At 40.9% G+C, this 25831-nt stretch overlaps 1 protein-coding gene across 1 annotated transcript in view; it reads left to right on the top strand.

The window, feature by feature from the left end:
* The first annotated feature begins 6040 nt into the window (after positions 1-6040).
* The window catches only part of LOC108417636 (Fc receptor-like protein 5), a 70492-nt gene continuing 50701 nt past the window's right edge, over positions 6041-25831 (top strand). The window contains exons 1-2 of the mRNA XM_037536013.1: positions 6041-6399; positions 6487-6753. Of these exons, the coding sequence (XP_037391910.1) occupies positions 6045-6399; positions 6487-6753 (622 nt within the window). The 5' untranslated portion in view covers positions 6041-6044. The remainder of the gene's footprint in view (positions 6400-6486; positions 6754-25831) is intronic.

Below are 25831 nucleotides of genomic sequence, written 5' to 3' on the forward strand. Positions count from 1 at the left end.
TACAAATATTTCTAGACATCCTTCCTTAATGTCTGAAAGTGTATAAGAGTCAAAAAGCTGTTACTGAGAAAAGCACATGAACAAAAAAGAAGAAAGTTTACACTTTTTGTGGAGAATCAGTGCAGATTTGGGTTGGTGGATTATTTTTGTTTAAAGGCTTCATAAAAACAAGTTCAAACAAATTTAATACATCATGCAACACCCTCAGCAGGAGCATCACTAGATGTTTATGGATGGGGGGGCTAAGCCTGGTGTGGGGGGGCATGGTCCCCCAGGAGCATTCTTAATGGCCCCAGAATGTCTGTTCATCATGAACTTTAATAGGAGGAACAGCCAGGAAGTTGATGAAAATGATTATTTGGTCAAAGTGGCACACAGTAGATTTGCCTCTTTGTAGTTTATATTAAGCACAAAGTTATTATGACTAAAATACTTTATCCACTTACAACAGATCAAACTTAATAAAGAAGGAAAGCATGATCTCTGACCTTTGCACAGTACTGTGTATTAAATGATGAGCAAAATTCATCTTTTTTTTTTTTGTAAATATATTTTATTCAAGAAGGCACAAAGTAATATGCAGTAGAATACAATATCTTGAACTGAATTTGTTTTCTTTTTAACAAACAAACCCCACCCACCCACAACACCCATATACTGCTGTAACGAGAAAAAAAAATCTATAATAAATAAAGATAAATAAATAAACAAACAGTGATGACAGACAGTGGGGAAATTACCTATTTAAGTACATGTTAATCATGAAGCAAAATCAAGTATATATATCAGGGCTCCATAGTCTTATGGAAGGGTCTTGAGATTTTTACTCAATCATAGGGTCCCATACCTTGTGAAATTGTCTTGTTGATCCTCTAGTAAAGTATTTAACTTTCTCTAATTTCAAGAAAAACATTAGTTCAGAGAGCCAGACCGACACTTTGGGTGGTTCAGGGGATTTCCAATGTAATACTATATTTCTACGGGCTATCAAAGATGCAAAGGCGATGTTCATCTTGTCAATGGGTAGCATGAGCTCATCATTCAACACTCCAAATATGGCCATATCTGCAGACGGTTTGATTTTGGTATTAAATGCATCATTGAGTGTTTTACAGATAGATGACCAAAATTCAGTTAACTTGAGGCAATTCCAAAACATATGGGTCATATTTGCTGGAGAAGAATTGCAGCGCTCACACCATCTATATAAAAACGGTTACATGTATCCAAACCATTCCTCCTTCACAGAGTGAATGTGTGGTCTATTCTGGCAGCAGGGAAAAGGTGGTTATTACAAAAAGGGCTGTATATAGAGAATTCTTTTAGTTTGAAATGTTGTCTGATTTGTGTCCATATCCTAAGAGAGGAAGATACCACAGGGCTAGAAGTGAATTTAGAGGGTGAAAGTGGTAATCCGGCAGTGACCAAAGCAGAAAGTGAGGTAGAGGTGTAGGAGTTTGCCTCAATCTTACACCAATCCAGCTGTGGACTCTGGTACCAATATATGACTTTTTGAATATTAGATGCCCAGTAGTAGTTTCTCATATTAGGTAATGCCAGTACACCCTTATCCCTAGGCCTTTCTAAAAACTCTCTGCGGATTCTAGCATTATTATTTGCCCAAAGAAAAGAGGAGATTAATTTATTTAAAGATTGGAAAAAGGATTTAGACAAAAATATTGGGAGACATTGAAACAAATACAAAAAACGGGGTAATACATTCATTTTTATACAACTAACTCTACCTGGAAGAGATAAATAAAGACCAGACCGTCTCTTAAAATCAGCTTCCAATTCAAGCAAAAGAGGTTTGAAGTTCTTTTCAAAGAGGTCAGAGAAAGCACGGGTGATGTGTATGCCTAAATATTTAAATCCAGGCCTTGACATATGGAAAGGGAGCGCATTGTCTGGTAATTGAAGAGCCAAATTATTAATTGGAAAACATTCACTCTTAGAAAGGTTTAATTTATAACCAGAGAAAATCCCAAAATCGTTAAGGATATTGACAATACTAGGAATACATGATACTGGGTCAGAAATATACAGAATCAGTGTATAAAGAGATTTTATGTTCTGTTTCGAACCTACGGATACCAAAGATATTGGGGGTTGTCCTAAATTTAATTGATAGAGGCTCAATAGCTAATGCGAATAAGAGTGGACTGAGAGGACAGCCCTGACGAGTACCCCTTGAGAGAGAAAATAGTTGAGAAGATATCTTGTTTGTAATTACTGATGCTTTAGGTGATATATATAATAAGCGAATCCAGGATATGAAGTTTGAGCCAAAGCCAAATTTTTCCAGTACAGTAAATAAATAATTAAATTCCACTCTGTCAAATGATTTTTCCGCATCCAGAGAGACAACAACTTCGGGAGTCTCCTGGGACGAAGGAGAATGAATGACATTTAAAAGTTTACGGATATTTGTGAAGGACTGACGACCCTTTATGAAACCAGTTTGTTCTGTTTAAATTATATTGGTTATAACATTCTCTAGTCTCGATGCTAGCAGCTTGGCTAAAATTTTAACATCAACATTAAGCAAGGATATAGGTCGATATGACCCACAGTCGTTTGGATCCTTGCCTGGCTTTAAAAGAAGTGAAATGGAAGCCTCTGTTAAAGTTTGTGGTAAATGACTCTGATTAAAGGAGTGGTTAAACATCTTGAGTAGCACAGGAGTGAGTTGAGGAGAGAACTTTTTATAAAACTCAACAGTATAGCCGTCTGGTCCAGGTGACTTACCACCTTGCATTTTATGAATGGAGTCTACAATTTCCTGTAACTTTATAGTTTCTTCAAGGTTGTCTTTGGCCTCTGTATCTACTTGTGGGATATCAATGTTGTCTAAGAAAGTCATCATATTTGATTTATCTTGTGGGGAAGAAGATGTATATAGTTTGGAATAGAAATCTCTAAAGGTGTTATTTATCTCTATTGGGTCTACAGTCAAGGATTGTAAAGTGTTACATATCTGAGTTATTAAGCGAGATACAGATCTACATTTAAGCTGATAAGCCAAAAGACGACCTGCTTTATCTCCATGTTCATAGTAGTGCCCTTTTAGCCAAAGCTGGTGTTTTTCTGTTATTTCTGTAGACAATAGGTCATACTGGGTTATCAGTGCAACCCTTTTTTATATAGCTCAGGTGTTGGTGTGGTAGAATATTGTTGGTCAATGTGTCTTATTGATTCCAGGAGTTCTTTTTGTTTTTGTCTTCTCGCCTTGTTACGTGAAATAGAATAGGAAATAGTCTTCCCTCTTATAACTACTTTAAGTGTTTCCCATAATGTAGATGGAGATATGGAGTCAGACCTATTGAAATGTATGAACCCGTCTATTGCTTTACCAATGAATTCACAGAAGTGATTGTCTGATAGTAGGGACGTGTCTAATCTCCAGACTCTTGGCTTTGTGACATTTTGAGAGAATGAAATGTCTAGGGAAACTGGTGCATGATCAGATTCAACAATTGTTGTATATTCAGTTTTCTTTATAGAAGGGAGAAGTGTCTTATCAATGAGGAAAAAACCAATTCGACTATATGTGTGATGAATGTGTGAAAAGAAAGAAAATTGCTTTTTGTGAGGATTAAAGAACCTCCAAGGGTCAACGCAGCCTGCTTTGTCAGCAAACTCACCAAGAGCAAGAGACATTTTAGAGTGTGCCAAAGTTCTAGGACCGGAGCGGTCCATAGCTGGGTCCATAACCGTATTAAAGTCACCCGATAAAATAAGACTATGTCTGTTCAAGTTTGGGAAAAGGGAGGTGAGTTTATGTATAAAGCTAACATCATCCCAGTTAGGGGCATAAACACTTGCTAGTATTACTGGAGTGCTAAATAGCGACCCATATACTATCACAAATCGCCCTTGGGGGTCTGAGATGGTTTGAGATGGTGTAAACAGTACTTTTTTATGGATCAGGATGGCTGCCCCCCGTGCCTTATTATTGAAGTTAGAATGGAAACTCTGTCCAATCCAGGTCTTCCTAAGCCTGTTATGATCTGCTATTTTCAAATGAGTTTATGTAAAAATATTATTTCTGCATTTAGCCTCTTTAAATGAGAAAAAATCTTTGCTCTCTTATTCGGCCCATTCATTCCCTTCACATTCCAGGTAATGAAACGTGTTGGTGTTACCCCTATATCCGCCCTAACATTATTGATGTCATATGACATGTGACATGGTTAGAAGTGAAAAGCAGGTTGTGCACCCCAGAGTGTCTGTCAATAACAAAAAGAAACATACTAAATATCTCAGTTCAATAGAAAACACAAAAAAGAACAATAACACGTTCATAAGAATAAATCCCCCTTTAACCCCAAACAAAACATATCCTATGACTGCCCCCGGAACATGGGCAGACTGCAGGCTCTCTTCTAACTCCTGAACCTTCCGATACATCCTCTCCTTCTAAACTGTGAAGAGCCTATGACCATTTAGCAGTGCTTCATAACCAAGTAAACTGACCTAAGTAGACTTTGGCGAAAATTCAGATTACCAGACATGTCAAAACGTCCTCCAAGCAGTAAGGCGGCTACCTTCCATCAGGCGTGCATGCCCTGACCAGGTCATGTCAGTTGTCCTCGCCAGCCACCTGTTGATCATAGTAAGCCCGTGCCTCCTCCGATGTGTTGAAATCGAAGGTCTTTCCCTTATGGAAGACTCGCAGGACAGCTGGGTAGCGCAAGCGGAATTTTATACCCTTCTTATACAACGCTTGTTTAACGCCGTTAAACCCAGCGCGTTTCCTCGACAAGGCAGCGCTTTAGTCAGGATATATTCTCAGTGTAACTCCCTGGTAGGTGATTGTGTGCTGCCTTGCCCATTGCAGTAATCGTTGCTTCTCCTGGTGCCTTTGGAAACACACCACAAAGGGATGCGGGGGGTGGTTAGCATCGTCGGGTTTCATGCCCACTCTGTGCGCTCGCTCCAGCACTGGAGCAGCGTCAAACAGAGCATTGCCGTCGATGAGTCTCATTATCATGTTTGCTACGAAGTTAACAGTATTCTCAACACCCTCGCTGCCTTCTAGTACATTTATAATCCTCAAGTTATTGCGGCGTGACCTGTTTTCCAAGTCCTCGATGCGGTCTAAGAGTGCCGTATTTTGGGCTTTCAAAGCTTCCACCACAGATTCGGTTGCACAAATCTTCTCAAAATTATCCCCTGCAAGTGATTCTGACGCAGCCAGTCGTTGCTGTAGAGAGTTCACCGTCTCTGCCAAAACACTCACCGAAGTCTGCAACTGCACCAGTGATTCTTGAATAAGGGCAGAGATGTCTTCTTTTAAACTTTCTCGTTGCTTAGCTAGTTCTCGCACCAGCTGAGTCATGGTTATCCCGTCGCTTTTGGGAGGGCTATCGTCAGAGGCTATGGTGGCTAGCTTACTAGCAATGGTGTTTCGCGTGGTCATCAAAGAAGTTTGTTTTTGTTTGGAGGTAGCCATTAGCTATTCAAGGTCGTATAACACCGTAACGTGCGTAAATTACACCAATCCTATGGTAAGGAAATTAAATTTGGTCACATAAATTACAAGTTAGGTCCGAGCTCTTCACACACGCTGCTTACTCCTTCATGGCCCCACGGAAGTCCCAAAATTCATCTTTTAATCTCAAAACTTCGGCTCTCATTTTAATAACAGTGTTGAACTGTGATTTACTTACAGACAGCACTAAAGCTGTGGTGTCCATAAAGCCTGATAAACAGATGTTTAAAGGAGAGACGGTCACTCTGAGATGTGACATGCAGGCAGGAGGAGACACTGAGTGGACTTACAGCTGGTATAAAGGTGACCGTTTGTCCTCAAACAGAAGAACACAGGAGTTCACAGTCAGCTCTGTTACAGAGTCTAACGGTGGTAAATACACCTGCAGAGGAGACAGAACACATGACTTTCAGAGCTCAGAGATCAGTGATGCTGTTACCCTGACTGTGTCTGGTGAGTCTGTGGGTTTGTTTTAATATTCTCATTAATTCTACTGTATGTAATGATCTCATAACTGTGTAGAAACTTGATGTAGTCTATGATATTCTCCATGTTCTCTCTGTCAGATGTAGCTCAGGCAGTATTGAGTGTGTCTCCACAGAGCTGGCTGACTGAAGGAGAGTCAGTGACTCTAAGCTGTGAGGTTACAGGCTCCTCTACAGGCTGGACATTCAGCTGGTACAGAGCTGCTCTCTACAGACAAGGCTTAGAGCAAATAAGAGACGTTCATGGCAATGTTCTGTATCATGTAGAGCTCCTGTCAGACAGCAGAAGAGAAGCTGGAGGCTCCTACACTCTCAGTCCTGCTGCTGTAAATCACACAGGAGTTTATGTGTGCAGAGCAGAGAGAGGAGAACCAGCCTATCAGACACAGTACAGCACTGTGCAGACACTGTGGATCACTGGTGAGGAAATGGAATATTTATATATATACTTACACTTAAGAACATATCCAGCATCATGCTCCATGTGTATCTTGTGTGGATGTTCAGGTTCATCTCCTCCAGCCTCTCTGATCATCAGTCCCAGCAGAACTCAACACTTTAGTGCTGGCTCTCTCTCACTGAGCTGTGAGGGACAGAGTGACTCTACTGGATGGAGAGTGAGGCGATACACACACAGTGGGGAGGTGTCAGATTGTTCATCAGTTACAGGATCTACATGCAGCATCAGCTCCCTCCACACATCCCTCACTGGAGTTTACTGGTGTCAGTCTGAGTCTGGAGGAGGAAGTGATCCTCTCAACATCACAGTGCACAGTCAGTCTCTGTTATTCTTACCAATAACAGGGGGTCAATAAAGAGGGCTACTGAATTTCTAAAGCTATTTAATTACTGAATTAATTACTAAAAATTAAATACTCTCCTACTAGAAACACTTCAGTGTAGAAGATTTTAATGCTTGTCAAATGCCTTTATTATGTCTTAACAAGCCAGTAGCTGGTTGCTGGCTGCTCATTACTAATTTATTGAGCAATAATTAAAATTAATTAGGATTTTTATTTGTGAGTTATACATCATTAAGTATCACTGATTATCCACTAGCTTAGCTTTAGCTTTCCAGACTGAAAACATCTTTTTACTCAAGAACACAAACTCACAGAGCAAACTAATCAGTGTTATTTGACTTGTAACTTTGTTAAGCAATTTTCAGTCTAAGAAATTCCAAAAATTGTTATGTGCACAATCGATACAGAGTAATGGGTCAATTTGAAATGCACTTATTAATGAACTCCATAATAAAATACCTAATTGGTGATGTTGCATCATTTTCACTGCTTCTTTAAAAACTCTTTTAGCCTAAGAAGTTGTTACTTCACTCTGTATCACTTTCTCTCTCCTACAGATGGTGATGTGATTCTGGACATTCCTGTCCATCCTGTGTCTGAGGGAGATTCTCTGACTCTCCGCTGTTTATTTCGCTCCACAAAGCCCTCAAACCTCACAGCTGATTTCTATAAAGATGGATCACTGCTCCAGACCCAGACGACAGGAGAGATGATCATCCATACTGTCTCAAAGTCAGATGAAGGTCTCTACCACTGTAAACACCCAGAGAGAGGAGAGTCACCACAGAGCTGGCTCTCAGTCAGAGGTCTGCTGCTTTAACAGAAAATATCTAATCATTATAATTTATATTTTAATAAGAATGCCCTCAGCAGCCATTTCTATTCTACATTACAGTGATTATACTGTGCGTGTATCATGTTTGTCCCGTTCAGGAGCTCCAGTCTCAGCACTCAGTCTGCTCAGCAGTTTAATGGCAGTGTCTCCATATTTGCTGGTGACCATCGTGCTGGGGTCAAATGCTACAGAGCTCGAGGTAAAAACTCAGTCTTTTTGTGTTTATTCAAAGTGTTAGTAGTGTTATTTTTTTTGCTACTATATAAAATCTGATAAAAGACTAATGTGGATTGTTCATCATTACGTTTTTCACAGCTAAACCTGGTGAGCAGAGCAGAACATAAGCAATGATGGAAGCTGAAACATCTTGAGTGCTGAATGCCAGGTTTGTATATTAGAGTTACACTGATTAGAGACTAATAAGAAAAGACTAAGAAGTGTTTTACATAGACATCATTTCCTAAATACTTCAGGGCAACTGAAATGCTAACTTCTGCTCATCCTTCTTAGTTAATGTTCATTACATTCATCAAATAAAATGCTGCCGTGATGGTGCTGAATAATGAGGAGAGTTGAATGTGTGACTGTTTGTGTGGAGGATTAATGTTCTAAAGGCTAAAACTTTAAGAAATGGAAACTGAAACTGCTGAGCTGACACCTCACAGCAGGGGGCACTGTCACAGTATTATTCTTTTACAGTTTATCACACTTCAGTTGTTATTAGTTATTTAGTGTGTTGTTTACATCGATAGCAGTGTGAAAAAACTTCACTAACAGAGATGAGACTCTCTCATTGTTGATATAATCCATAAATTAAAACAAGATTTGCTTCTACAGGAACTCCTGGTTTGGGTTTTAAGGAGTGAAGACAGAAAAGGACCTGAATACATTTAGACTGTCAGAATTATTTTTAGAAGAAGAAAAAAATCTCTCATGCATTAAAATGTAAACCCTCTGTCTCTTTTTATGGTCCTTCATCCCTGCAAAATGTTATGCTTTTACTCTACAATATAAAAGACTTGTCCATTTTCCATTTAAACTAAGTGTTTATATAAATATTAAACATATTTTAAAAGTATCAAAATAAAATAAAGCAGGAAATATTGTAATTATTTTAATACTGTGTGATGGATTTTAATTATTTTTTATTTTCTTTTGTTTTGTTTTGGTATTATTATATATTTTTCATTGTCATGGGTTTTGATGCTGAATGCGTTCTAATCTGCTTTTTCAGTTTTATCTTCTGGTCTTTTATATTTTCCTCATATTCATGATCTAATGGTGACACAGTGCTATGTGGTCATATGTTTTAATGTTCTCCTTCTTGTGTTGAACCTCATTCATTTATTGTAAACTAACTGTTGTTCCTTTTTAATGCAGTTAAATTACATTTCTAATAAAGTGTTCATGAAAGAAAACATTGCTTTGATGTTTTATCTGGCTGAACTGATTCATCAATGAAACCTTCTAGGCCTTCAGAGGAGTCCTAATGAATTCTGGGAACTGAAAAATACTCGTCTGTAATTTTAATGCATTTTTAAAAATTGTTGTATTTAAACTCTGCAATGATAAAACTCTGATTTTAATGTTAAGGTTTGGTTGGAAACAAAAGATGAAAGTCTTGAAACAGAAAAAGACACTTTGTTCTCCTCTGTGAAAGTTCTGGCTGCACTCCAGCTCACCATCAGCGTTTCACCACTGCTGTGATACAAACCCAATTCCTAAAGAGTTGGGACAGCAAGTAAAATGCAAATATAAACAAAGCAGTGATTTGTAAACTAAAATAGCAGAAAGAAGAGATAAAATATTTTCTTAAATATAAATACTGCAGTGATTTTTTGTACAAACCCAATTTTTAAAAAGTTGTGATGACTCGTATTTTACTCACAATAGATCATAAAACACATATCAGATGTTGAAGGTGAGACAAATTTATGGAAAATAACTCATTTAGAACTTGATGGCAACAACGCATCTGAAAAAAGTTGATGGTTTGGGGGAGCATTAGTGCACATGGCATGGGTGATGTGCACATCTGTGAAGGCACCATTAATGCTGAATGAAATATAGATGTTTTGGCAACATGAGCTTCCATCCAGACAACGTCTCTTTCAGGAAAGGCGTTCTATATTTCAGCAAGACAATGATAAACTACATACTGCATCCATTACTACAGCATGGCTTCACAAAGGAAGAGTCTGGGTGCTGAACTGACCTGCCTGCAGTCCAGACTTTTCACCAATAGAAAACATTTGTCAGATCAAGAAAAGAGAAATCTGACAAAGAGGACTGTTGAGCAGCTTCAGTCCCACATCAGACAAGAACAGGACAACATTCCTCTAATAAAACTCCAACAATTGGTGTCCTCACTTCCCATACATTTACAGACTGTTGTCAAAAGAAGAGGGGATGCTACACGGTGGTAGACGTGGCCCTGTCCCAACTGTTCTGAGATGCGTTGCAGCCATGAAGTTCTAAATGAGTTATGAAGTTTTTCTGAAATGGTAAAATGTCTCACTTTCACCATCTGATATGTGTTCTACACTCTACTGTGAGTGAAATATGGGTCTATGAGGTTTAATCATGCATTCTGTTTTTATTTACACTCATTTACATTTTACACACCAACTTTTTTGGAAGTGGGGTTGTAAATATATGTTTCCAAATTTGATGCCTGCAGCACATCCCAAAGTTGGGCTGCATAATGTAAGACTGGGAAGTTTGTGGAAAGATCAAAAATACCTGTTTTGAAATTTTCCACAGCTCAACAGTTAACAGGTGATGCTGTCATGACTGGATATAAAAGGATCTTTATCTAATATATTTATAATATATTATATTAAAATTAGTTAAAATAGATTTTTAAAAATTCTTCCTCCTCCAAGCAATTGTTGAATTCTTCTTCTCCTCATTCACGCAGGGAAGGAATATGTAATTATTGATGGACTAAGAGATTTAGTTAGTCTGTAGTTTACCCTCTCGTTCAGGATTCTCTGGAGAATCTGTGAGGAAAGCTGTGAGCCGGGACACTCGGATTTTACTGTGGATGGAGCCACAGATGGGCTTTAAACACCGACGTCAGACGCAGATTTTCTGAATGACTAACTAAGACATTCTGTACAGAACTCATGGTTCTAAACAGAGCCATTCCTGCTACTAGAGAACCTTTGAAGAACCATCTTTTTTAAATGTTATCAGAACCAGTTGCCTATTGCGCCCTCATGTGGACAATTTAAACATGATCCTCAGCCTGAATGAAACTGGACATTAAATTACATGAATGTGTTTTTTAAACCGATCAGTCAGTTTTTTATTTGTTAGTTAATCATTTACTGTTAATCTATTAATCTTTCACATCCTTCACTAGTAGAACTGACAGAGTTTGGCCTCTTGTAATTGTTCTCTGTTCTCCACTTTACCCCAAATGAAGGAAAACTGCATGTGCAGGGTGTGGAGTTTCATTTCACCTTCGAGATTACTTCAAATAATAACAACAACAACAATATTAATAATAATAAAATTACTGTATTATTATTATTATTATTATTATTATTATTATTATAAGTGAATAGGCTCCAGCACCCCCCCCTCTGCGACCCTGATGGAGAAGCATCTTAGAAAATGGATGGATGGATGGATGGATGGATGGATGGATGGATGGATGGATATTATAAGTGAATGAACGATAAAGAACTTACAGTTAGTGCTGTTTTTCATTCACTGCTCATATAGCGACGCTCTGAACACCCAAATGGCCAAATATGGAAGTGAGAGCTTTTTATATGGTACGGTGTGTGACGTCACCGCCGAACCTGACTGAGACATCAGCCAATAAAGCGCAGCCAGTGACTGATTTCAGTCATTTTAAAGCACTAAATCTCATTTATTAGCTTTAGTTTTTCTGCCATAAACTAAAAACACATAAATGTGAGATTTCAAACAAGAAGTGTGTTTTGTAAAATCTATTCCTCCCACAGAAAAGTAAAGAACATCAGAGAAAGAAACCTTAAAAAGTGTTTTAATTCAAACTTCATTCAATATTATGAATGTGTTACTGTAATTAACCTAATTAACAGCCCAGCATAGAAAACAGAAATATTATGCTGTTAATTAATGTTCAATAAAACTGAACAGTGAATATTCTACACCTTGTAGCTCTGCAGAAACCTGGGAATTTGTGTGCAGTGATGAGATTTCTCTTAAAATGATTTAAACCTTTAGGCTCACACTCTCACTGTAGGTTTCAAACGGTCTTGTTTTTTTTTACAGGAAAGTGATTTGATATGTTGTACATTAATAATAACGCAGTGTTTTCTCTTGTTAAACATGCCATGGTGGTTGTTTTTTTGATGGACGCTGCTGAGCTGATTCATGCGCGTTACAGTAGCACTGCAATTTCAATTATTTTCCACCAGGTGGCACCAAAGCATTATATCAGCAGATAATATATCAGCAAAGATAATCAGCAGATTATCTGTTTGTTTCTATTGGTTGAAACTGAATACAGGCTTCAAAATTCAACATGTGGAGCTGATTGCAGTCACAGTCATATAATAACAGTGTTATTATAGTGTTACTGTGTTGCATTTCTAAAATATACAGTACCACAAATACTAAAGAAAAGGTAACGTTACTTTCAATTTTATTCAAACTGCTGACATAACATCCCAGACAGCAGACGGTTCTGGGCCACACTTGGCACTATCACACCACACTTTGGCCAAAAGTACTTTTCATGTGCAAGTTCATCATTTTTGAATGGGAAGCCAGCAACTAGGTTATAATTAGGGTAACAACTAGCAACTAGGTTAACTAGAACAGAGCTCGTTTACATATTTCAGTTTTAAAGATAATATAAAACGACAGCCTGTTGAATTCTGAGGGACAAAGTGGTCATGTAAAAATTATTTTATGCATTAAACTCTCAAGCTTAAAAATCTGGCAATTTTTGATCTTAATCATTATTTCCAGTTTACTTACAGCATGTATGCTTCTTCAATTGTCACCAGATATTTTACGTTTACGGCTTCTTCTTCTAGCCTCCCTGGATAACCTATTCCTAGTTCTGGATGGTGAGCTGAAACCACTTATGCCGCATGAACTGCTGCAAACTAGGTCTTGAGGAAGGGATCTGCTCCAAGCTCCAGCCAATCAGATTACAGCATTCTGTGCAGATTGACGGAATTGGATGACAGAGAGATGCTTAAGCATGAAATTTCAGATTGTAAAGGTATACATTTAGGGTTGTCTGGCCTCAAGTGTAAATTCTTCTAACTATCAATTATGTGATCAATTTTCCTTCCTCTGTACTTATTTAAGTCAAAAGGATGCCTTGTTTACCCAGACGTTCCCATTTGTCTAACCCTTAGACAGGCCATCCTTGACGTTCCAAATCCCTTTGTCAGCGGAGGGAAGAAATCCACAAACCATCCTGAACAATAGGACACCAAGGGACCACACTGTTGCAGGATCAGCGTGATGCTTCCCTTTTGCAGAAAACTCAAGAGGATAGTAAGGAACCGTGCCTGAGAACATAAACAGAGAAAGAGCACAGCTGAGCACAATAATTCATTTAATAGCTAAGTGGCTATAGGACATGGTTCACCTTCACATCCTTCTTAGATGTGAAGCTCAACTCCTTCACCTTTAACTACAGATTTTCCACAGAGGGAAAGTGTTGAATTTTTACCTGTGTATCTGTGATACTCCATTGTCTTGACCAGGTCTCCACAGCCAAAGTCAATAAGCTTGACCTCTAAGGTGTCCATCTTGATTAGCAAGTTTTCCCCTTTGATGCAGGACACCTCGCATGCTGCACTGGCTCACTGCCTCCACAGCTTGGACCATTATGGCTCGGGCCGTCTCTTCATCCATGCAATTTCCATGACTTTTCAGGAATCTTTTTAAGTCGACGCAAGGGTCAGGGTGCTCCATAATGAGGATGTATCTCTCAGGCTCATCAAACCACTCGATTGGTTGTATTATGTTCTTGCAGACAGGTGGCTGGCTCATTATCTGCATCAGAGCCACTTCCTTTTTTTTTTTTTCTTTTTAATAATAATAATAAAAAATAAATAAAAGAAACAAAAAAGAAAGAGAAAAAACAAATAAAATAAGTAAATAAACAGACAACTAAATAAAAAAAGTAAATAAATAAATAAAAATAAAAAAAATAAAAAAGGGGGAGGGAAAAAAACAATTATACAGGTATAAATACATACACATGTTCACATATCCATACATATGCATATACACATATACACCCACACACCACACACAATTCTACTGTTTGCAGCAATGTGTATATGTGTGTATACGCGTCCACGTGTCATGTGTCATGGAATGTGCTCAATAATGAGGGCAAGAAGCCACAACCATGCCCCCATGGGCCAGAGACAGATAGGGAAGGACCCGGGGGGGCCCGGACCATCCACAGCCCATTAGGAACTCAGGAGACCTGAGGCCACACGCTCCGACGGCCACCGCGTGCACGCCCCAGGCCGAAGAATGGAGGCCCCAGTCGGAGCGCCCACAGACAAAGGGCAAGAGACCAGAGAGCCGGAGGCAATGAGCAGCCAACCCCCCCCGGCAGGCCAACATCCCCAGCATGAGCCGAGCATGCGGCCCCCGAGGCCCCAAGCGCCCGAGACCGGCCGACCCCCGGCAGGACCCCCCCATGCCAAAGAGGCCCAAACCACCCCCAGGATACAACCGCCAAGGGAGCAGGGCAGGGACCACGCCAAGATGTCCAGCCATGCACCCAGGGACCCACAGGACACCCATACCCCGGGGGGGGCAGAGTCAGCAAGCAGCGGGGAGTGGTGGGGAGGGGTAACTCCTGCCCACCACCATGTACCACAGATGTCCAGGCTCAGCAAGTCATAGACCCAGGCCCACACTGCCACACTGCCCCCCAAGGCCCTCAATGTCTAATGTGTAAATAAAATTGAGGGGCAGGTAGCAGTGAGCAGATAAGTAAGGTCACCTCAGCAGCGCCACCCACCATCCGCTGAGTGACACACCTGCCCCCCAAAGCCCTGTGTGTACTGTAATGTGTCATGAAATGTGTCATTGTAAGGGGGAAAAAAAAAGGGGAGGAGTGGGACATCACGCATCACAGCGAGCAGAGCCAGGTAGATGGCCCTACTCACTGCAGCATGGGCCCCCCTCCCCCAGAACCCCCATGTGTAGTGTGATGTTTGACTGAGTGGGAGGAGGGGAAGGGTCAGGATAAGAAAGACCGAGAGGCAGAGGACTACCCCTCGGAGGAAGAGAGCCAGCTGGCGCTAGCTCACTAGGCACCCCGGTTTCCTACACCCGGCCGCGGCGCAGGGAAGGCCGGCCCAGGGCCCGAAGCGGCCAAGCCCCCAGGACACCACCGCGCTCCAGGCCGGTGCCCGCCCACACAGCTGACACAGCACAAAACATACACACCCACACGCACACAAGAGACAACAATTATCACACATACACATACTCACGATTACAACACACATACTCACAATTACAATACACATACTCACAATGACAATACAAACACAAACAACACACACCCACACGCACACAAGAGACAACAATTATCGCACATACACATACTCACGATTACAACACACATACTCACAATTACAATACACATACTCACAATTACAATACACATACTCACAATGACAATACAAACACAAACAACACACACCCACACGCACACAAGAGACAACAATTATCACACATACACATACTCACAATTACAACACACATACTCACAATTACAACACACATACTCACAATTACAATACACATACTCACAATGACAATACAAACACAAACAACACACACCCACACACACACAAGAGACAACAATTATCGCACATACACATACTCACGATTACAATACACATACTCACAATGACAATACACATACTCACAATGACAATACACATACTCACAATTACAATACAAACACATACTCACAATTACAATACAAACACATACAAACACACACAAATACATACCAACACAAACACACTCACCTGCAACAAACTTCACACCCACCCATATACACGCAGACACAGTGGTTCTGGGTCCAGAACCAACCGGCCCTATGTGGTTGTCCCCCTACTTGAGTGCCCCACCCCTCCTCCCGGGAGGCATCCAGAATCCCGGAATGCCAGACAGACACCCCGGCGCGCCCCAGACCCCCCACCACCCGGCGGTGCGCCCAGAGGGGCACAGACCCTTCCAGCGCAGGGAGGAGCCCAAACGGGAGACGGGCAACCCCATGCGCCAAGGCCCTAGACCCCGCACCCCGGCCCCCACAGAGGAGGCCAGCCCCCCGGACAGGGCCAGCACCCACCCCCACGGGCCCCCAGATCCCCACCCCAAGACCGTGAGGGCACACATCCAGGCCCCCCACCATCAACAACAGGGCCCGCACACAGAAACCTTTAGAGCGGCAGCCCCCGTCTCCAGTCCAAGAGCCATCAGACACCCAAATGTATAATGTATTCTATGGAGAGTTTTGTATTGTATAAGTTGTAAATTTGGATTTTTAGTCATTTTAAAAGTGTTTAGACATATCTGTGTCCAGAAGTTTTCATCGAGGATGATGGAAAGATCTCTCTCTCATTTTGTAATTGGAAGGGATATTGAATCATTAATTTTTAATAATAACTTGTATATTTTTGATAACAGTTTAGGGGTATAGAGATTTAGAAAGTCTGTTATCCACAAAGGGATTTCTAGATTTAGGTTATTTAAATTAAATCTTGCCTGTATGATGGACCTCAATTGGTGATATTCCAGAAATTTGCTACTGCTAATTTCATATTTTAAAATAAGATCTTCAAATGAAATAAAGGTCCCATCATGAATAACATGTTCTAAATTATTTATTCCTTTTTCTTGCCATTCTGAAAAATTCAGTACTGTCTTTTTCCGACATATATCGGCATTGTTCCAAATGGGTGTTTACAAGGGATTAGTGAAGACTTAGCCATCTTTAAGAATTCCCACCAGGCTATCAGGGTGGTGCTTATTGTAAGGCTTTTAAAGCAATTGTAATGTTTAATGCTGGAGCTAATGAGCGGTTTAATTTCATCCACCTTGAAACATACTGTAGTCTATTGGCTAAAAAATAGTGATAAAAATTTGGTAGTTCTAGACCACCGCTGCATTTTAGCTTTTGTAAAGTCTTCAAGCTTATTCTAGATGTTTTACTTTTCCATAAAAATTTAGAAATATATGAGTCTAGCGACTTAAACCAAGCAATAGAAGGTTTATTAGGGATCATTAAGAACAGATAATTTACTTTAGGCAGAATCATCATTTTTATTGTGGCAACTCTCCCCATGAGAGATATAGGTAGAGAGTTCCAACGTGTGAGATCGTCCTCTATTGTTTTTAATAGAGGAATATGGTTCAGTCGTACCAGATCTAACAGCCTGGGAGAAAAATTTATACCTAGATATCTAATGTTGCCCGATTGTAGTGATGTAGTGATGATGTTCCAATTAATGGAGTAATCTGATACAGATGAGGACTTATCTATAAGTGTGATTGTCTTTAGAAGAGCGGTTTGTGAGTTCCCGAGGAAGAGTAATACATCATCAGCGTAAAGGCTTATTTTATGGTCTGTATTTTCTGTTTGGATTCCTTTGATGTTTACATTCTGTCGGATTTTTGCTGCTAGTGGCTCAATGAAAATGATAAACATTGAGGGAGAGAGTGGGCAACCTTGTCTAGTTCCCCTCTGCAGACTGAAGCTTTGTGAGATAAGATCATTTGTCCTAACCCGTGCATTTGGAGAGCTGTATAATGTTTCGATCCAGTTTATAAAGGATGGGCCAAATCCAAATTTATGTAGAACTGCTAACAGAAATTTCCAATTTACCCTGTCGAATGCTTTCTCTGCATCTAAAGAGACTACTATTTTTTCTAATTTGTTAATGGAACAGTAATCTATTATATTTATTAGTCGGCGTGTGTTATCGGCCGAGTGCCGGCCCTTGATAAAACTTGTTTGGTCTGAATGTATAATATATGGAGTGATTTTTTTCTAATCTTCTTGCGAGAACTTTGCAAATAATTTTAAGGTCTACATTAATAAGAGAGATTGGGCGATAGCTAGATGGAAGTGTTGGGTCTTTGCCTGGTTTAAGAAGCAGGCTAATGTTGGCAGAGTTCATGTTTGGAGAGATTGTGTGGTTATTCTTGATTTGAGTCACCATCCTGAAAAAAGTAGGTTCTAACACAGGCCAGAATTCTTTATAGAATTCTGCTGGGAAACCGTCTGGGCCTGGGGCTTTATTATTTGGAAGATGCTGTATTGCTTTACAGAATTCAGATGATGAAAAAGGTGAATCAAGAGTCGTAATCTGATCCTCATTTAATTTAGGTAGATTTATATCATTAAGAAATTCTTCAATTTCAGCATCAGATGGATTAATCTGTGATGAGTATAAGGCTTCATAAAAGTCTTTAAAGGAGTTATTTATTTGTTGTGGGTCATGAGTAATATTACCGACCGAGTCTTTAATAGAGTGAATAGCTGTTTTTTCTTTATTCAGTTTTAACTGATTGGCCAGGAATTTTCCAGATTTATTTCCATGTTCAAAGTTTTCCAGACGCAACCTCTGCAACATAAATTGTGTCTTCTTATCAAGTATTTCATTTAATTCCAATTTAAGTTTCCTCAGGCTGTTAATTATATTTTCTTGTGGTGATGCAGCATAGGCATTTTCTAAAGATTTAATTTTCTGTTCCAATTCTAATATAAGTGTTTTTTCTTTATTTTTCTTATGTGCGCAGTAAGATATTATTTTACCCCGCATTACTGCCTTTCCTGCTTCCCATAGAACACATGGCGATATTTCCGGCAGATTATTTTGTTCTAAGTATGTAGCCCACTCTCGTTTAAAATAATTAATGAAATCTTGTTCTTTAAGTAATGATGTATTAAATCTCCAGTTTCTAGTTGGTGGTGTAACTCGTTTCTGTGTCAGAGACACAGATACAGGTGCGTGATCACTAATAGTGATAGGGTGTATCTGAGTGTCTGTGATTTCCGTCATCATGGAGCTACTGACTAAAAAGTAATCCAAGCGGGAGTGGGAGTGATGTACTTGTGAGAAAAAACTATAATCTCTCAGAGTGGGGTGATGTGAGCGCCAAGCATCGCAAAGACCAAAATCCTTCATGTATTGTTTAAGAATGTCTGCAGACTGCCAGTTCCTTTGACTCACTGCTGTACTGAGCCTGTCAATCTCTGCATTAAGTACCAGGTTGAAGTCCCCTCCTATTACAAGTGTGGTATCAGAGTGATCAGCAAGTAAGGTGAAGAAGGTATGAAAGAAGGAGGGATCATCAACATTTGGTCCATATATACTAGCAATACATAAATCTATATTCTGAATAGATAGGTTCAGTATTATAAATCTGCCTTCGGGGTCTGATATCATGTTTCTAATAGAGAAGTTTATCCTTTTGTTAATTAATATAGCTACACCTCTTTGTTTAGAGTTATAACAGGCTGAGTACATATGAGGAAACTGTGAAGAGGAGAGTGTGTGCAGATGTTCTGGACACATGTGTCTCCTGTAGGAACACAATGTCAGCCTGTCAATCGTTTAACCGGTTAATAATTTTCACCTTCTTCTCCCTTGAACCAACTCTGCGTACATTCCATGAAACAAACCTCAGTGTGCTCATATTGAAATTAATCGAGAAAGTGTTGTGTGCTCACTGAAGATGTGTGTGTGTGTGGGTGTGTATGTGAGTGTACGCTGCATGTTGTGTGTCCTGTATAGCATTGTGTGTGCTGTGTGGCAAACATGTTGGGTGCAGAAAGAAAAGGAAAGGGTGCTCCAAAGTGACAAATATAGCAAAAGAATAAAAAAGAGAGAAAAAAAAGTAAATAAATAAAAAAAAAAATAATAATAATAATTACATAGCTTAACAAAACAATCCACTATGCTCACTGAACCGGCATTAATTGTTATATACAGACATGTCTAATGAATCTTTTAGAAGAAAAGAGCGAAAGAGTTACAAAAAAAAAAAGATAGAGAAAAAAGGCGTTTGTGTACACAGATCACCTGATTAGTATAGCCATGGTGTGGTTTCCTGGTCACGATAAAGCTGTCCGTTTACATAGAGTTTATCCACCGCGATGTCAGCTCGTGAACCTTCTTGGATGTGTTTATTCCGGAGTGGGAACAGGATTTTGCGTCGCTCCAGGATCTCTTTAGGAAACTGATCGTTGACGCTGAAGTCCGTTCCTCTCAGCTCCCGTCCGCGGCTCTTCACCAGCTCTTTCTGCTTGAAACGTTCAAATTTGGCTACGATTGGTCTGGGTCTGTGTGCCCCGGGTCGCTTAGCTCCTATACGGTGAACACGATCTAAGTTGATGGTTTTTACGGTGTCCTCCTGGAGCTTCAAGTAGGCCTGCATGAACTCCTTGACTGTCGTCTCCAGGTTTTCTTCCGATTTCACCGGTAGTCCTGAAAACACGAGGTTGTCCCTCATGCCTGCGGGCCTGGAGCTCGGTGACGGCTTCCCTGATTTTTTTATTCTCCTCCGAGAGCCGGGTCATTCAATTGGTGAGGGAATTCACCGACTCTCTGAGAGCGGCGTTCTCCACAGTGAGTGCTTCCACCTGCTGCTGGCTGAACTCTACCGACTCCCGGAGAGCCTGAAACTCCTTGTGGAGAATTTCCAAAATGGAGAGGCGAGCGTCGAAACTGGACAGCTTCTTATCAATGGACTCCAAAATATCCACCATTTCGCTGGACTGAGAAGAAGCCCCTGGTGAATCTTCTGGGCGACTCCTCTTGGTGGATGGAGCTCCTTTGCTGCCAGACGGAGTCGGCGTGTTGTTTGGTTTCCCCATAACAACTCATTCGAAACACTTGTCGATATAAGCCTGCAGACTGTCCAGATCTTCTTCACCGTCCTCCAGTGTACTTCATGTAGTGAGTAGCTTATTCATATAAATTTTATAGCTTTTAAGTTTATAACTATGCTGGCTAAGAAAACTAATCCATGTAGTGTTTACCTATTACTGACTCGCTGCCTTGCTCGATACTGCCGAGGTTCGCGTTGAGGTCTCGCGTTACTACAGCATAGTCTCTCATAGGCTTTCTTTTCTGAAGTCGATGCTGAATATGGGGATCTACTCTGTCACTCGGATGTGCGTTGGCTAAGCCGCGGCGCTGTGCTGAAGCGTTTTTACTCCCTTAGGACAGAAACTGACCAGTTTTTGAAGGAGAAGGACCGACCTCTTCATGAGCTGAATGACCCTCTATGTTTGGCAGACCTCGCATTTTTAGTTGATCTGACTGATCATTTAACCACCCTGAACAAGAGCCTAGAAGGGAAAGAGCAGCTTGTACCACAACTTTATGCGCACATGAAAGCATTTTGTGTGAAGCTCAATCTCTTTAAGACACAACTGCGCAACTTCAACGTTGTGCACTTCCCACACTGAAAAAGAAAAAGAAAAGAAAAAGAAATCAAGCTATTCGCAACTCCTTTCTTTGTGGATCCCGAAGAAGTGGAAGAGAATCTGCCATTAGAACTCATCAAAATCCAGTGTGATGATTGTCTGAAGAATCAACATCAGCAGCTTTCCCTCCCCGAGTTCTACCGGGGCTTGGAAAAGGAAAAGTTTCCTCTGATGAGATGCCACGTGAAAAAAATGATCATTCTATTTGGCTCAACATACATATGTGAGCAAACATTTTCGCTGTTAACACTGAACAAAAGCAGATTGAGAACCAAAATGACCGACAGCCATCTCTATAATGACCTTCGCATCTCAACCACTAAGTTTACTCCAGACCTGCCAGCCATCCTTCGCTCCAAAGCGCAGCAGCACTGCTCCCCCTGAGTGCAATGTCGTTCCCACTTTAGGTGAGTAAAAAATATATTCCACAGTACCCCTGAGTTAATGCATGTGCAAGTACACATGCTGCAAATATCAATAATGCGCATCAATTCTGTCACTACCCTGCTTTTGCGCACCACTTTCTTATATGCGTTTTTCTTGTTAACACACAGAGTACAAAGTCAGCTGATCTCATCTGATGCAGATGTGCTACTTGATCAATTTACATCTGTCCGGATTTTTGGCACAAGTGGCATCGGATCAGCACCGCAGCTGGATGGCCCGATTTACATACCTAGCGCAGCTGATACTCACCAGAATAATTTACTAAAACTATATGCACTCCTGTTATTAAGTCCAGTTCAGTCTGCTAATGTTGATAACCGTTTCAAACGAATGGTAATAACTTAAATAACAAGCTTAAAATTTACCCATCCCATTTTCCCCTTTATTGTTTTTTCTCTGTACTGTAAATCTTCTAAGAAGAAATCTGAGGCTGCTGTTCTGAGAAAAAGCTACTAAGTGTTTTTTTTTTATAAATCAATAAAGATCCATTTATGGAAAGTTGTCTTTAATTATATTCAACAATATAAAATATTTGACCACTTTTAATTGATTTTTCTAACTTTAATACATTAAAGTTAAGGCTATATATCTCATTTCTAGTAAGTGGCCCAGCCCCTCCTATATTTTTATGTATGTGGCCCTCAGTGAAAAAAGTTTGGACACCCTTGATCTAAAGTGTGAATCATTTATGTTAACCTGCTTCTCCACTAATGTGAAAAAGAGTCTGAGTAAAATCTTTATAATCACCAAAACAACCAACTACAAGCCCTAGTGTTTCATTTGGTCTTCTTAAAACATGAGAGGCAAATTATTATCTTTTAACAACGTCACCTCAAGGCCTTGGATAAATTAGACGGTTATCAAACAGTCGGCTCTCATGGTCAACGCATTACTTTGGCCATCAGTGAACAGACTCGAGTCATCAGACATCCATGAGTAATTAGTAAATCAAATGAACAGATATTAATCAAATGAAAAACTAATTAGACTGAAATTATACTGTGAAAGGGTGTGTCATGTTTGTAAATGTGGTGTGGAGTGAGGAGGCGGATGCATACGCTGAGATAAGCGACTTTTGTTAGGGGCAAATCCAGGGTCAAAGTCACAATGGTCCAGGGTCAAACAGCCAACACGGAGAGAAGGAGGGACATACATGACCAAATGAAAACAGGATCAAACATACAAACAGTACACAACAAAGACCAACACAGACCAAGGTCAACCCAGGGCTTATATACACGAGGGTAAACAAGGAACAGGCGGGAACACAGGTGGATACAATTAGGGGTGGAATCACGAAACAAGGGGGCTGGACTAAAAAACCAAAACAAAGAACACATGGGCTAAGAACACATGCTGCCTGTTACAGCAGCTCCCGTTCATGTTCTTTCGTTTTTGCTCTTAACTTTTTTATACCTTTTTAATAGTTTATTTATTTTGACGAGGCAATTTAGGGAAGCTGTGCCCTCTCGAAACATGCGAGTAAAGAGTGTTTTGGGCTGTTTTTTCGCCGTGAAAGCGCCTTTCACTCACTCCCCGTGTCCGCCGCGGCGATGCAGCATGGCCGCTTTGTTTACACCCGCGACCAGCTGATCGCGCTGCAGCCGGTTGGCATGGCGACCAGGACAACGAACATCCCCGAAGAGCTGGAATGGAATGAGGACCATCAGGTCCAGCAACAACAGAGGAGTAGAGGTCAGTGTGGATGGGGCCAAGAAGCTAAATCTGTTCTTTAACAGATTTGACACGGCAGGCTCTGTCCCCCCCCAGCCTGACTCCTCTGCTGCAAGTCCTCAGCAGACCATGCCACTCACCCCCCCCCCCCCCTCCTGATAGCCTGCCCCCCTCTTGTGACAGCCCATCTCAATCCTCCATCCCTCCCTCACCCACCACCTCTATAGTGTGTCTCACTGCTGACCAGGTGAGAAGACAACTGAAGAAACTCCACACAAACAAGGCTGCAGGCCCTGATGGGGTTCCACCCAGGGTGCGTAAAGCCTGTGCCACCCAACTTTGTGGAGTACTTCAACTTGAGCCTGAGTCTCCAGAGGGTCCCCTTGATGTGGAAGACATCCTGCATTGTTCCTGTCCCAAAGATGCCACAACCCAGTGACGCCAAGGACTACAGGCCTGTGGCACTGACGTCTCATGTCATGAAGACCATGGAGAGGCTCGTCTTGGATCGGCTCCGACCCATAGTCCAGCCTTTTCTAGATCCCCTCCAGTTTGTCTATCAGCCCCGCCTGGGAGTTGAAGACGCCATCATCTACCTGTTCTACCGAGTTTATGCTCACCTGGATAAGCCAGCCAGCTCTTTGAGGTTCATTTTTTTTTACTTCTCCAGCGCATTTAACACCGTCTGGCCCACTCTTCTGGGTGATGCAGGTAGCTCACAGTGATGCAGGTAGATGTCCCCCTTGTGTCCTGGATTGTTGACTACTTGACTGGCAGACCACAGTATGTACGCCTGCAGCACTGTGTGTCGGACAGAGTGGTCAGCAACAGTGGAGTCCCACAAGGTACTGTCCTCTCTACCTTCCTCTTCACCCTCTACACCACGGACTTCAGCTACTGCACAGAGACTTGCCACCTTCAGAAGTTTTCTGATGACTCTGCAATAGTTGGATGTATCAGCAGGGGTGAAGAGGATGAGTACAGGGCGACGGTGAAGGACTTTGTCGCATGGTGCGAGCAGAACCACCTGCAGCTCAATGTGACAAAGACAAAGGAACTGGTGGTGGACCTGAGGAGGGACAAGGCATCGGTGACCGCTGTGTCCATCAGCGGGGTCAGTGTGAACACTGTGGATGATTACAAATATCTGGGTGTGTATATTGACAATAAACTGGACTGGGCTAAGAACACTGACGCCCTCTACAGTCTACAGCTACACCAGCAAGGCCGGTGATGTTGTGGGTGTGGAGCTGGACTCGCTGACGGCTGTGTCGGAGAGGAGGACGCTGTCTAAGCTGAAGGCCATTATGAACAATGGCTCCCACCCACTCTACGACACAGTGATGAGACACAAGAGCTCATTCAGCTCAAGACTCACTCTACCAGAATGCACCACAGAGCGCCACAGGAAGTCATTCTTACCTGTGGCCATCAAACTCTATAACTCCTCCCTCAGTGTGTGATTCAAAAAACTCAATACGAAACTGTTCATATGTGCAATAATAACAACTGTGTGTGCAATAACTCAGAGGGACACTAACTTAATTTAAATAATTTAAATAATTGTAACTGCTTTATACCTGATGTTTCATATTACTATCACAATCACCGCCACCTTACTATATTCTTAAGTACTTACATCTGGTGTACATACTGTAAATTCTCTATATTGTCTTAAATTATTAGTAAAGTGTTTATTTTTACATAAATGGCTGCAACTGTAACAACTGCAATTTCCCCCTGGGATCAATAAAGGAATCTGAATATGAATCTGAAAACCAAAACACAACAGGACACATGGACAAGACTGGCAGGGGCCAATTGTGACAGTAAACTATTATCTCATCAAAATACTGTTTCATTCTACATGTAGGCTAATTTAAAATGACCTCTACAACAGCAAAATGAAGAACTCAAAGTCAGGAACTCAGCTCTCCACATTTGCTGCATTTATCATTGATAATTTTATGGAATCATTTAATTATTTCATTATTTTGCAGATGACAGAAAATCTCACACACAAAGGTACAAAACTGTGGGAACATCTCACTGATCATAAATCTGGAGACTGTGAGTAACATGTTTGTGCACTTTCCCAGCCACATTTAGTGTCAGAGGCCTGAGAACAGAGGAGTTAGAGACGCATCTGTGGTCTGATTTCTATTCTAATAAAACAGCAGTAATGACAACATCAACCAAATAAGAACTGAAACCTGATGATGTTTTTATGTTACACTCATTGCATCTTTTATGTAAAGCTACAAAGTCATATCTCTTACTATATAATCATTTTTTAAATATATATTTATAACCATACTGATATTCCATACTGACTTCCTGGCTCTTGTCATGTCTTTCCTTACAATCTAAGCACAGCCATAAAGCAGGACCTCACTGTTTTGGTGTCTTTGCCCCAGAGAAGCGGACTGAACTTTCCCCTGGACTCTGCATTGCAGTCAGTTCTCACGCTCAGTTCTTTCCTCTGTGGTCTGAGGACTCGTATCTTCAGGTGCTACCTATTTTAACACCTTTCTGATCTCATTGACTCTTTTTTCATAGATGTGCCAGTTACCCACTAATACCCTCCCACCCCCC

This window comes from Pygocentrus nattereri, chromosome 29 (assembly GCF_015220715.1).
Source record: "Pygocentrus nattereri isolate fPygNat1 chromosome 29, fPygNat1.pri, whole genome shotgun sequence".
Taxonomy (NCBI): Eukaryota; Metazoa; Chordata; class Actinopteri; order Characiformes; family Serrasalmidae; genus Pygocentrus; species Pygocentrus nattereri.